At 32.3% G+C, this 14,763-nt stretch overlaps 1 protein-coding gene across 1 annotated transcript in view; it reads left to right on the forward strand.

Annotated features, from left to right (window-relative positions):
- ZBTB10 (zinc finger and BTB domain containing 10) overlaps positions 1 to 14,763 on the forward strand; it is a 55,679-nt gene that overhangs the window by 16,390 nt on the left and 24,526 nt on the right. The window contains 1 exon segment of the mRNA XM_074278957.1: positions 11,462 to 11,560. Coding sequence (XP_074135058.1) covers positions 11,462 to 11,560 — 99 coding nt within the window.

The raw sequence follows: 14,763 nt of genomic DNA on the forward strand, positions 1-14,763 counted from the left end.
TTTCCTGTCTTTACTTTCTTGTATATTATTCTCCTTTTGCATAGTACAATCCAGCAACAATAAATAGCTAGCATTTCTATGGTTTGCAAAGTGTTTTACACTATCTCATTTCATCCTTCATAGCAATTCTTGTTGATAGATGCTGTTGTTATCCTCATTTTACAGATGAAGAAGCTAAGAGAGAAGGAAGGGTCATAGAGAGACAGAATTTAAATTCAGATATTCCTGACTCAAGTCTAGCTGTATGGTACTACTTGCTATTATTTCAGTGCCTGAAATCCTCATTCCTTAACTCCCCCCTTAGGATTCCTCTTTCCTAGCTCAGATATCACCCTTTATAGAAAGCCTTTCCTGATCCTCTGGTACTGAGGCCTTTGTTGTTAAGGCTACTGTGCGTTTATACCTAATTTTTATATGAAGTTCTTTAAGGATAGGAATATTTTGATTTTTTTTTTTTTTTGTCATATCTTTATTGCTCGTTATATTGCATTGGTACATGGAAAATATTTAAATATTTGTTGACTTTCTCTTCCACACTGAGATAATAGCTCTGGCTGTGTGGAGAGTATAGCTGGAGGCTAGGTAGGATTGGGGTCTTTATCGATTTGCTGCTTAAAGCAGACTGCCTCAGGACTGTTTGTGTTCCTGTATTGACAGCTCTATGTAGTGGTGGAATAAACTCAAGACTTCGAATTAAGTTCAAATTCTATCTTTTATATTAGCTTTGGGATATTCTGATCTTTTTTCTCCCTCATCTGTAAATGATATCAATAATACTTCGCTTATGTAAAGTTTGTAAATCTTACCTAAATGTTAATTTATTCAGCAAGGAGTCTTTGTACTCTAGGGCTAGATGTAATTAATGAGATTTTTTTTTTATTAATATTTTTGAATGAGCCTTTGCCAAGAGCCCATTTGTAGGAATAAATGAATGAAAAGGCATTTAATTGGATACTCTATACTAGATTCTGTTTTTAGGGTGATCTATACAATCACAAATGGGGTGAGAGAGTAGAGAAACTATCTTAATGGGGGATATAGTATAGCCAAGTTACTGAGGAAAAAATATATCCTTTCCTAGAGTGTTGACATAGTTCACTTAATTATGGTTTCAGAACTAGGCTGAGAAAAGAAAGTTTAATCTGAGGAGGGCAAGAATTTTATGTTTAGATTTTGCCATTTTGGGGTGAAGCATTGTATGTTACACCATAAAATGGAAGAAAAAAAGTGAAAGCAAAATTTAGAAGATAATGAGCAAGTGTTTAATAAGAAACATAGTGACATTTCTTCGTGCTTAACTTTAATTATGTGGTTTTTGTTTCCCTCTGAAATTATCTGCACTAAGATCAAAATGACACAGCTCTGTACCTTTAAGATAGGAACCTGGACAAAATCATTTACTTAAAAGAGTCTGTAGATAAAGTGAATCAGTCCCCAGCTTCCAAATTAAGCCAAGTTGACACATATTAAGACAACCCTTTCCCACACCCTGTGATATCTCTGTTCTTCTCTCCTAGCCAACATGGCTCTTCTCTGCAGGACTTTTATTCAGCTGTTCTCTCACAATTCATCTGAGTGGGATCATCTTTTTCTGATCATAGATTTCCTGTATGATACTTAGTATTACCTGCTAAACATTGTTGGTAATGTTTCAGTCCATTTACACTCACTAACCACTTCTCTATGCCCTTTGCCAGTTTTAAATCTTAAAAGATTTACGATACTCCCTAACTCTTAGTCTTATAGTATCACCAGAAAAAAAAAATTTTAAAAGATGGATTTTCTGTGTCACAAAAAAACATGGATATGCATTTTCAGTGCATACTGTTATTTTATGGTTATAATTGTATTGGCAAAAATAATTATAATTCATATTTCTATATAAATTTTTAAAAATAAAAAGCACCTAAGACATACTTTAAACAAAATAATTGTTTAAATAATTCATTTAAAAATCTGCCCTAACTTGGTAAAGAATAAAATGATGCTTAATAAGTCCCCTTAAGCAGTGAAGAATCTTGGTTTCACTTAGCTTACTGTGAAAGGAGGGTGTCTAAAGATAAAGCATCCTTGTTAACTGCTTAAAGAGATAAAAATTATATTCACCATCCTGGCTTCCAGCTGTGGCTCTGGTCCTTTGTATACAGCTGGTTTAACTAATCGCCTTTTTAAACTCTTTTTTAAGAGTGGAAAGTATTTGGTATATTTGGTAAATGTGGTCATTAACCTAAACATTGCGTTATTTCTGTAATCATTAAGTGTTCAGTATAATACATCTAATATGAAATTTCAACAATTTGAAAATCTTTATAATGAATAACATTAAGATAATATTGTGTTTTTGTGTGGGCAAAAGGTGGTAGCAAATTTTTCTGTATAAAGCCATGATTGAGAATAACAGATAAATTATAGATTTCTTCCCCTCCCCCCTCTTAGTTTTGAAGGAGAATAATCATAGACTAGTGAGAGTATTACTTTGTAGAAGGTCCACAAACTTAATAGCATAGGCTATGTGGAGGCTAGAACCTGAGTAAAACTATGAAATGCACTTAAAATTTTTTGTATTCCAGTTTTACCTGTTAGGTCTTTTATTCTCTTTTTCTTCTCTGACCTTGCTTCCTGGTATCTCTTTAAATTCACTAAGTAGGTTCATTAAAATGAAAACCAAGATGCTTGTATTTTAATATGAAAATTAAATATTCTTCACCTCTTCAAGGCATGTTTTGATATCAGGACTGCTGTTTTTGTTTTGTTTTTTGCCCTGATCCTTTTTCTGCCTTAAGGTAGGGTGAGATGATCCTCTTTTATATTTTTGCTTTGGAAAGGTTGTTAATATTAGGAGAAAAAAGAAAAGCCTTTTAATTACCATGTCCAAAGAATATCTCTTTTTAACTACACTACAGTTACCTGTTTCTTAATCAACTTTCTAAATATCTTAGAAATGAGAACTCAGAAATTTTCTGCTAGTTTTCCTCTTATTTGGTTTTGCTTATGTACAAGCTTTTGAATTTTACTTGAGGTTGTCTATTTTACCTCCTGTGAGCCTCTCTAACGTTAATTTTCTTCCCTTATCCATAAATGTGACAGGTAATTTCTTCTATGCTTTTCTAATTTGTTTGTGATAATACCCTTTATGTCCATAGAAAAAATAATGGGAAATTCTAAACTTTTCTGCCTTACTGCTTTCTAGTTTCCCCAACAGTTTTTATTGAATAAGCTTTTGCTTTAGAAACTGGGATATTTGGGTTATCGGAGCTTATTAAATGGCTATATTAATAATTTGTTTCTGTATATTGTGTGCCTAACCTGTTCCATTGATTTTTCTTCTATTGCCAAATTGTTTTGATAATTAATTACTACTTTGTAATATAGTATGAGATTTGATACTTTGAAAGGCTCCTTTCCTTCATATGATTTTTTTCTGGTTTTGTGAAGTAATTTTTTGATTGCTTGTGTGACATTGAATAAGTAAATTTAGGTAATGTCATTTTTATTAATATTGGATATTAATGTCATTGTACAATTAATACTAATCCAATTATTTTGATCTGCATGCATGTAAAGAGTATTTTGTAATTGTAGTCATATAGTAGTCGTATCATGGTAGGTTAGACTTCTGAATATTTTCTTGGTTATATCCTGAAACCATTTATGATTTATGTGGCTTTATATTCTATCCTTCAACTTTGCCAAAATTATCATCTCATATGGAAAATGATATTCATATTTACTTTTATTATGCTTATTCTTTACATTTCTTATTGTTAATAGTTAGCATTTCTAGCATTATATTGAATAGTAATGGTGAAACCAGAACATCCCAGATCTACCCTGATCATATTTGAAAAGAGGGTGTGTGTATATGGTGTGTGTGTGTGTGTATAGCCTATTGTTATTACTGATAATACTGACTTGTGGTTTTAATTTAAATGCCTAATTAATAAGTTGTACTTTTACCTGTTTTCTTGTATTTCATTTCCAGTATTTTTAACTGGAATGAGTGCTATATATTGTCAGAATCTATTGATATGACTTTTTAATGTTTATAGTTTGCCTAATATTAAATCAGCTAGCTACTGAGATAGTATATATAAATCTAGTATATATGTAATCTTTTGTGACTAATCCTTGTTGAAAAATTTAGCCTCTATTGGAATGTTTTTTTTTTTTTTTTTCCAGTTTGTGTAGTATAGGAATTGTCCTCTAACCTTCTGGCTCTCCATTGTTTTATTTTGCTTTTGAGAATTCAATTTGTGGCTTGTTAAATTTCTTTCTCTGAGGTATAGCTATTGAAGACCTATTTCCTGTTCTTTTAATTTGGGTAATTTACATTTTTGTAAATATTAATCCATTTCATTTAAATTACCAGTTTTGTTGGCATAAACTTTTAAATAATTTATCTTAATACTTTATTGGTTGTAAAATTATCTTTTTCTATTTGATACTGATAATAAGGTTTAAAAAAAAAAACAACAACCCAGTCTCTGGCTTTTTTTTTGTTTGTTCATTTGGAGTATTTTCTTGTTTTAAATTTTGTTAATTTTATTCAGGATTTATATTTTTATGTTTTGCTGGGAGGGAGGTTGGGCATTGTTCTGAAGTTTTTTTGTTTGCTTTTGTTTTGGTTTTGGTTTTGGTTTTTGATGTTTAGTTTGTTGATGATTTCTTTGTAGAAAAATTTTTTTTAGAGATTTGAATTTTCCCTCCTAGTAATCAGGTAACTTGGAGATGCACTAGCAGCTGGAGAGGTGGAATCAAAGTCCTCATGAGAAGTAGAAATATCTCTTCTCAAGTAGCTAGTGGTTATTTGTTGATAATGCTAGGTTTGCATTCTGGAAAACCTGGATTTGTATCCTGCCTCAGACACTTGCCAGCTACTTTCATTTTCTCATCTATAAAATGAGAAAAGTTGGACTTGATGACCTAAGGCTTTTTTCAGCTTTAAATCTGATCATTTATGTCCAGTAGATTTTCCATCACTTGAAGATTGTATCATAAAATAGTTTTTATATTGGATACTGTTTATCCTTTCATTCTTAAGTCAAGTTGGAGCATCTAATCAACAGGAGTTAAAAAAAACAAAACCAAAAACCAAATCTCCTTTGTCAGGTGAATGATTGGTTATTTAATCAAAGACTTTTGATAGATGCATCATTGTGTTTGAATCTGAAATGAATTTTATAAACACAGTTATGCTGTGAAGAGTCTTAGCAGTATTGATGTTCATTGGGGGGGGGGGCTAGTTGAGACTGAATTTGTTGACAATGATAGTTAAGTTTTACTGCTTTTTGTAGTCCTTACCTAAAATAGTATTAGGGAGTTGTAAATTTTAGGTGAATTGTTAGGATTCTAAATTATGATAGTAGAAGTAGTAGATCAATTTCTATAATACATAGCAGTTTTTCAAGCACTTTCCTCTGCCTTAACTTTAATCCTTCCCTCAATCTTGTGGGATGAGTTGGGATTATCACTCTTGCAAAACACTAGACAAGTCACACATATATCAAGTAGCAAAGTGTGGACTGGGATTGCCAGTTCAGTCTTATATACCATGTTTACTTATCTCTAACTTTGATCAAGATTTTAGTTTTAAAAATAAGCTGACTGTATATAGACATAATAAGAATTGGCTATCTGCTGGGGACATGGAGTATTTGGCTTACACTTGCAAATTCTACCTTTTGTTAGAATTACCAACCTCAAAATATATTGTGGTGGGATAAATATGTAGTATGTTTAAAATTAAATTCTATATTTCTTTGACATTGAACTTCTCCCACCTCATCACCTCATCTTGCCAAAATACTACATTTAGGACAAAATGGTCCATAATTAGTAGTGTTTGTGAAAAATAGTGGGGATTGTCCATTTATTTAGTTTATATATACTTATTTAGTTTACACTTAAATGTTTGTACATTTCAGTAAGGCTATTTTGTCCCAGAAAAATAACTATAGTTTGTAGAATTTGCAATTTTATTGATTTATCCAAACCATTCAACTGACTTGGACAGATATAATTGATCATAGAAATGCCTTGAACTGAGAGATCTCATTCCAACTAAGGACCAATCTAATTCAACCTCTTCACTTTAATGATTAATGATGTCTAGTAGGATGTCTTGAGATTTGAACCCCCAGAAAGTTCAGTGGGTTGTTTTTTTTTTCATTGTATCAGAAGATTCCCAGCTCCCAGTCTTTTAAATCATCAGGAAATCTAGGATTTAGTAAAATCATTGGTTTCCCCCCTCCCCCCCCAAAAAAACTCTCTCTCTCTTTCTCTCTTTGCTGAAAAGCCATCTGAAATTGCCTTTGGGTTTTAAGTTCTGAGAACTTTTTTTTTTTTTTTTTTTTTTTTTTTTTTTTTTTTTTTTTGATGTTTTTTTGATTTGAATTGAAACAGTATGTCATTGTTGCTGCTTAACATGTTGATTGGTATAGATGCTTCTCTGCTAAACATGTGGTTGTCTTCATAGGATCATAGATCTAGAACAAGAATTCACCTCAAGACTTGTCCCTCAGAAATAACTGAAGAAACTTGAAGTCTAGTGGAGGGTATTACTAGCAAGATTATACATCAGAATTTGAACCCATGTCTGTTATTAATGGTGCAGCAGTTGAAAATAGAAGCTATCATGAATTCATTCCTTCAGAATGAACCTGAGAAAAAATAATTTCCTTTCTGGATAGATTTTCAAATAGCAGCAATGCATTACGTAGCACAATGGTATAGTAGAAAGCATTGGACCTGTTTTTTACTATCATTTGTGAGATAAGCTACATTTATGGTTGTGGGAAGGGCAGAGAAGGGAATGTAATAAGCATTTATATGGCACTTACTACGTATCAGATGATTTTTAACAGGTGCTGAGCACTTTTTACAAATAATTATTAAAATATTATAATGAGCAAATCATTCTTTCAGCTTTAGTTTCCTCACTAAAATGGTAATACCACCTTAATATTAAGATCAAAAGAAATACTATTTCAGATGTTTAGTACTGCTATGATTTACATGTATTATATCTTGATCATAGCAAAGTGTTTGGTAATTCATATAGTAAATGTACTGAAACATGAGCTGCTTAATAAATACATTAGATGACCATGGAAATAGAATCACCCAAGAGAGCTGATTAAGGGTTCTGAGTCTTGCTGATAGTAGAGGAGGGGGGTTGTCACAAAACTCTTAATTTTGGTCTGTGATTTGGATGACAGAATAGAAAGCATGCTAATCAGCCTTGCAGATGACTCAGTGGGAAATAATAGATAAATTATCTTTACAAAATTGACCACTAGGAAAAGTCTTAGTGGCTTATTGCCTATCAGATCAATATGATGTGATTAAATTTTAGGATATATTGCTTGTCTATTCTGGTAGATCTGGGATATTATGTTGCTTTCTGGATAATATATTTTTAAGAGGTATCCTGACATACTGAAGAATGACATTATGTCATATGGTATTTTTATTTAATATTTCCAAGTGACATTTTAATATGTTTCCGATCTTCTGGACTTTTGCAGGTCAAGAGTCAAATAGTGGTAGAGCAATAGGTTTTGAACTGCAGTACCCAAGGTTTGAATCTTGACTTTAAAAATCTTTTTGTGTAAGGTAGGGAGAAATAAACTCCCTTTCAGCTTAAATCCTATGAGCTTATGATTATTGAAGCATAAGGCCTTGTTGCTGCCTTTGTGCCTAAGTTGCTGCCTTTGGGTATGGCTGTCTTCAGGTATGGTCCTTTCATGTTTAGAATATAATTCCTCTTTTCCTTACTATCAGTTATAAGATCATAGATTTAGTACTGGAAGGGAGCTTTAAAAAGGGGTTGATTAGTTCAATCTTCTCTCAGTGTACAAAGAATTCAGGGAGTCAATGATTTCCCTCAAGTTTATACAGGTGGTGATATAGCTCATTTATGTGACATTTTAAGGTTTTCAAAAGCAATTCAGATAATATTTCATTTGATAAAGGTGGATGGTAATTGGTGGATCTGGATTTCACACTTGTCTTCCAATCCTGCCCTATTTTCAAGGTTATTCTTGGGAACATCTTTGTCCAAGACTTTGTGAAGCCTATCAAGTTTTCTGTTCTCTTCTAGCCCCTCTACTCCCTAGCTGAAAGCTAGGTTTTCCTAGAACAGCTATGTCAGGACTATTTATTACCTTAGAAAACCTCAAATTAACATTATCTATGTCATTTTTATTTTATTTACATTTCCAACTGTTTCCAATCTACTGGACTTTTGCAGGCCATGAGTTTTTTCCTCTATCCTAGAGTGCTTTTTAAATTCCCTTAAGTTATAGTTGTTTTTTTTACACCTTCACTCCCATCCCATCCCAAACCCATGCCAAATCCCTATACCAATAAAATTCGAGTCAATCCTCAACGTTCATCAGTGTAATATTAATAGAAAATTGTATGATGGCCAATTGAACTTATGGGAAGTAGGGGTTTAGGTTTCAATGTTGTTGAAAATACTTTTATGCATTCAATTCTTTATTGCCTAACACAGTAGTCATGACATCACCCATAAAATGGCAGTACACCAAATAAAATTGGTAACATACAAATTTTTTCTTGCTGGTAATTCTCTGGAATTGTGTCCTTTTGTGCTAAGATCTCAATTTAAAAATTCATTTCATACTTTATATTTGACTCCTTTTTGCAGATATACCAAATTAAGACTTGATTCCAAACTCATGGGCCTACAATGACTAAAAACATTCCAGTTTATCATGTTTATTTTCTCATTAAGCCACATCACTGTCTTGGCACCTTTGGGCTTACGGCTCAAAGGACTTGCACTTTGCTTTGGAGTCATAATAAACATTATTTTTTGGGTAGACTACTTGGATAGACTCCCAAATGTTTTTTTATTGTCAACAGTTAACTATTTTTCTTTTCTTTTTTTTTTTTTTTTTTTTTGCTGAGGCACTTGGGATTAAGTAACTTACCCAGGGTCACCACAGCTAGAACTCGTTAAGTGTCTAAGATCAGCTTTGAACTTAGGTCCTAACTTCAGGGCTGGTGCTCTATCCACTGCACCACCTAGCTGCCCCAAAACGTTTTAAAAGCAAATAATGAAAATATGCAGTAATTCACAATAGGGTGAACAAGACCAATGAATGTGCTTAATGGGGTACCAGCAGCTCCACAAACATGAGCCTTTTTTCCTCCCCCTCTTCTACTGTGCCTAACTTTAAACTCTGGCAGTTTCCAAAGTAAAAGTGAAAACAAAGTTACTGTAAAATTCATAAGAATACTTGCTTGAAAAAAGTTAAAACTCAACTGCTGAGGATATTGACTGTATACACAGAATCAGTAGGACATAATTGTCAGGGAAGATATTATTAGCATTAAGGAAGAACTGGAAAGTCTTTTTGTAGAAAGTGAGATTTTAGCATGGGATTAGAAAGGCAGAGATGAGAGGATTCCAGGCATTTGGGGCTGCCAGTAAAAATGCCTGGGAGTCGGGAGATGAATTTCTTAAAACAATGAAGAACAAGTTAATGTCACTAACCAAATGTAAAATAGTGGAAGATGGGAAGGGGCCAGTTTGTAAAGGGCTTTCAGTGCCAAACAGGCACCTTTTTATATTATTTGATCATGGAGGTGATAAAGAATATAATAATAAAGGATAAATTCTAATTATTTTATAATTTAGTTCTCATACCCCTAAGTATCTTTAGAATAAATTGTAGTTTTCTTTATACAGTTTCTTTGAAACTTTTTGTAATGTTTTCTACAGTTATGTTAAAGCAAGAATCTGCCCCATTATATTAAACAATGCCAAGCTTATAGTAAATAGTTTGCTGGATTCACTGTTTTCAACAATTATGAGAATAAACAAGTTAAATTTATGGATTTTATACTGTCCATAAGACAGGTAGTTTTCTTTGTTATATTTAGTCTTGGAGATTAGGATAGCTGAAAGACCAAGTAAAATACATGTATAGCTGTCACTGTATCAAATGTAGTTATATATTAAATTATTAATACATTATATAATTTATATTATAAAATATAAACTATTTTATTATATATATATATATATATATATATATATATATATATATATAATACATTAGTCATACAGTTTAAGCAAATAGGCATATTGCTCTTTTTCCTTTGCCTTTTCTCTTTTGTCACCTTTAACTTCTGGCTTCCCATCTCTTTATGAATAAAATCTATTTCCTTGGATTATATCTGTTAAAGCCTGAAGATCAACCAAAAGTAGCCTATAATCTTCAGAATTGAAGGACTTAATTGTATTCTACCCAGGCCTTAAGATGACCACAAGTCTTAGGCACAGTTACTACTTAAGTATTTGTAAAATAGCAATTTGAGTTTTTTATCTTTTAAAAATAATTTCTATCATCACAGAAAGAGCAGTTTATAGTATGTAGACTTATATTTAATTAATAGGTATTTGTTAAGCTGTTTCCCTATTCCTTCCCTCTGTTTCCTTTAAACTTAAAGCCATCTAAAATCTTAGAACCACATTTGTCTGCCAGAGGCAGCTGGTGGCACAGTGGATACTATACCTGGAGTGAGTAAGACCTTGAGTTCAAAGGTAGCCTTAGCTTTATGCCCTGGATGAGTCATTTAACCTCCACCTCAGTTTCTTCAAATGTAAAATGAGGATAATAGCACCTACTTTGTAGGATTTAAGGATCAAATGAGATCTGTTTTGAGTTTTTCTTTTTAAAATTTTAATGCAGATTCCTTTGTGAATCATGTTATTTGTTAAAGCAAAACAGCAAAAATACAAACCACCCAGTGCCTCATCCAGAATAGGTAATATTATTAATGCTTATTACGTTCTTATTCTAAATTCTTATTCCCACCTCTCCACTTCGGGAACATTCCCTTATAAAATAACATTTAGTGTTAACAGTCTCTTCCAGAAGAAGCCCAGAGTTTCTTGTATAAGATTATGAATTAGAATTTTTTATATCTAATTCCAATTTCTTTTCTTGTGGATAATTTTGTATTCTTACTCATTGGACCATTTTGCATATTAAAAATAAAGATTTGAAATTTGTTTTTTAACATTTCTATACTTGGTACCTCACATTCTAAATTTTGCCTAGTTTAGAAAATGAATCTACCTTTTCAGCCATACATAGTAATGGCAACCTACGGTCATGTGTGCCTCCACGGTTCAAAATACATTGCTTCTATTAATGCTCAGTTCTGACTGTATAATATCCATAAACTCTTCTGATCCACCTCTTTCCTGTCAACTCTAGTTGCCGTCAATCTATGAGTTAAGTCTTTAGGCATTGATTGTTCATTTTATGTGAGTCTTTGTTCCTCAACAAGATCCTTCTCCCACCCTGTTACTTTCCAAAGTATATAGTAGGTATAGTATATAGTAGATATGTTAACATGCATATGAAAGTAAAAAAAGAGCAGTGTTTTGTGAATAACAGTATGTTTTATATGTTCTTTTCAGATTTGGATGGTGCTCTACTTTCAGGGCCTGACTGTGATAGGAACATGAATTCAGGTTTGCTGGCTGAAGCTAACTCAAGTCAAGACGGAGGTGATGCTGGTAGGTACTAGGTGCTGTTGGAATTTTGAAGGTGAAATTAAGAGAATTTGAAGAATAAGAATCATACAGATCAGAGAGGAAGAGATTAAATAACTTTGATATGTTTCTGCCCTGTGACATGTTTTTTTTACCTTTATATCCTAGTCATCCTTATGATTGTAACTTATCAAGAATTATATTTGTAGGTAGTCATAATATTTTACTATATAGAATCACTGTTATATTTAGCAATTTAATTTCTCTGAATATTTAAAAGCATTCTGAATTGTGCTGTTTTAGATGCAGGTAAATATTTTGTTTACAGAGGCAATGATTTATCAAATAATGTTGTCTAGAAGTTAGGGTGATTCAACCATTCAAATCCTACCTCCACACATTCTGGCTGTGTGAACCAGGCATATCATTTAATCCCTCAATAGCCTAAGCAACTGGGTTAAAATTGTTTGCTGAAATATTTTTAATCTGCATTGATTGAGGATTTTCTTATCAGGTGGTTTTAAATTAGGAATCAGTGAAAATCAGTGTTAAATCGTTGAAATCCACTGAGATCCAGAACAGTTTTTAGTAATGATGCAGATTTATAGGGAAAAAGCTTTGTGCAAAGGCAGTATTGTAGTATAATGAAATACTTCATATAAATTTTTTTGAAAGAAATGAACTAAAAGTAGATTAGACAGGAGTAATTTTTCAACCATACCAAAAAAAATTTTGTGTTTAAATACTTAAAGCTTATTATGCTTAAAGCTATTATGCTAATTTCATTAGCATAATAAAATCTGAATAAAAACTTCTAATGTAACCCCGTGAACTTTAGATAGTAGAAGACAAAAATATATTTTTAGCTTAAAAAGCACTTGCTAGAGCTTGCCAAACTACCCTTCAGGAACCTGGAGGTCAACTCTATGCTAGATAAAGCACTATAGTGCTTTAATAGAGCAGGCTATATGCATAAACACACAAAACTCTATTGTATCATAATGGACTTGGAAATAGAAATTCTTTTTGTGTTGGGGTTATTGGAATGTGGATCCTTAATTTCTTATACTTGCTTATGTTAAGGCAATTAGAAAGAGCTTCCTAAAATAGACTTACATGAAAGGGAAAACAGAGGCAAGAATCATCATCAGTAAACATTTATTAAGTCCTTTGCTGAGCACTGGTGATACAAAGCAATACGAAAACATGGTTTCTTCCCTCAAAGGAGCTCACATTCTAAGGTGATAAAATGGTCTGCAGTTTGCTCAGAACTTTTCCAAGTTGCTTTTTACAACCTGTTGTGATATGACTTTATGCTCCAAGTTCTTCCAGAGTTGTTCTGACTGAAAAATTCATTACTTGGTGATGAACACCTATTGATGAAACTCTTTCAACTGGAATAAGCACCATTAGTTGCCATCTAGTCCATTGTAAGGTCCAAAATAGAAACCTTTTCATCTGGGTGTAAGACCTGTCATGATCATGCCTTGTGCTCTGCTGACTTTGAAAATTATGAGCCATCTTACAATTAGGGTTATTCTTTTTTATTAGTTGCTGTTTCGGGGACTTTTGATCTTTATTTATTTATTTATTTATTGCTTAAAAGCTTTTGAACTCATCTTTTAAATGTACCATCTCATTTAATACTTATAACCCTGTGAAGGCTTGGTAGTGGAAGTAGTTATATGCTTATTTTATTTTTATTTCCAAAACCAAGAAGATAATTTAAGGCAGGACAAGAATCTGATAGGATAGCTCTCATTCATGATTTGATAAATCATTGCTCTCTGCTTATTTTTAGAGGAGTTGCAGTCTAGTGGAAATCTGTCCACTAGATCATGTCAATAATACTATATGTCACAGAAGTTCCAAGTGTAACAGGGTGCTTGGACTTAATTTCTTGAATATCTATAGAAGTTTTGTAGTTGTGTTAGAGAAGGGAGGCAGGGATAGTGATTTCCTCTAGGTTACATACCAGGGGCAAAGTTGTTTTTTGACCACCTGGCACATACTGTCAGGGAAAATTATTAGTTATTTACACTTAACATTCTTTAAAAGGTCATCATTTCTTTGTTATTTTAATATGTGGCATTCTATTGGACCCTTAACTAATTAAGTACCTCTTGATGAAGCTGTGTTGGCACTTAAAGGTTTAGAACTTTTCTAAATATCCACAAACTAACTCTATAATCATTGGCATATGTGTTGGCTCATTTTCCTTTTCCTTCTCTCTTTCAAATTGAACCATATATATTTTCTAAACTGGCTTATTCTAGTGTTCCTTAACATTCTTTGAGAAAAAGATCACTTCTGGCATTTCAGTAATCTATCTACCAGTTTGTTTGTTCCCTTCTCCTCTCCCCCTTCTTCACCACCAGTATGCTAGAATGGAGTTTGGGCCTGGAGAGTTGTTAAATTCATTGAAGGCATCTAGGTTTGACCTCATTTAGCTTAGGTTTTTAACTTAACATTTTTATTATATCCTTCCCAGTCCAAAGATCATTCTTTGGAACATAATAACTGTCTTTTTTCTTCTTAGTGGGGGATTACATTTTTTGATGGTAGAATTTCATTTTTGAGTTTGACATCTTTTGAAATGGACTTCATATTTATATGATATGGGAATATCTATATCTATATCTATATCTATATCTATATATCTATATATAGATATAGATATATATATATACCTCAGCATTTTCTCCAAATATTTTGAAATGGACTCTGAAATTCCAAGAGTACTTGGACAAGTCCCAATTTTGGCTGCCTTCTCTATTTTGGTGGGGGGGCGAGGGGTTGGTCATGAAGGTACTTCCAATAGTTTTTCCATAAGAGCTTGTTTTCTATTGTTGTCTCTTTGGGATTCTCTTAAGGAAACCACAGTATTGCTTCTAGAAAATACTGATAATTTTATTTATATCTAATTGCTTCAGTATATTTTCCCCTCATCTCAATACTACTTCTTGAATTCTATATCAAATCTTATAGGTAACAAAGGGATGTTCTTGCTTTAATCTTCAGTTATACAATTAATGTTTTTATTTTACTATATTGTTTACTGTGGTTTTTTATTTTAGCTAATACTGTTTATCACAGTAAGTTTATTCTTAACTTTAAAGAATAAATATAAATGCATGCTATATTTTGACAAACGATTTCTGTGTTTATATGATTATGTGACTTTTTTTTTTTTTTAAGCAACATAGTCCATTAACAGTATAGTTTTC

Source organism: Sminthopsis crassicaudata, chromosome 1 (genome assembly GCF_048593235.1).
Source record: "Sminthopsis crassicaudata isolate SCR6 chromosome 1, ASM4859323v1, whole genome shotgun sequence".
Taxonomy (NCBI): domain Eukaryota; kingdom Metazoa; phylum Chordata; class Mammalia; order Dasyuromorphia; family Dasyuridae; genus Sminthopsis; species Sminthopsis crassicaudata.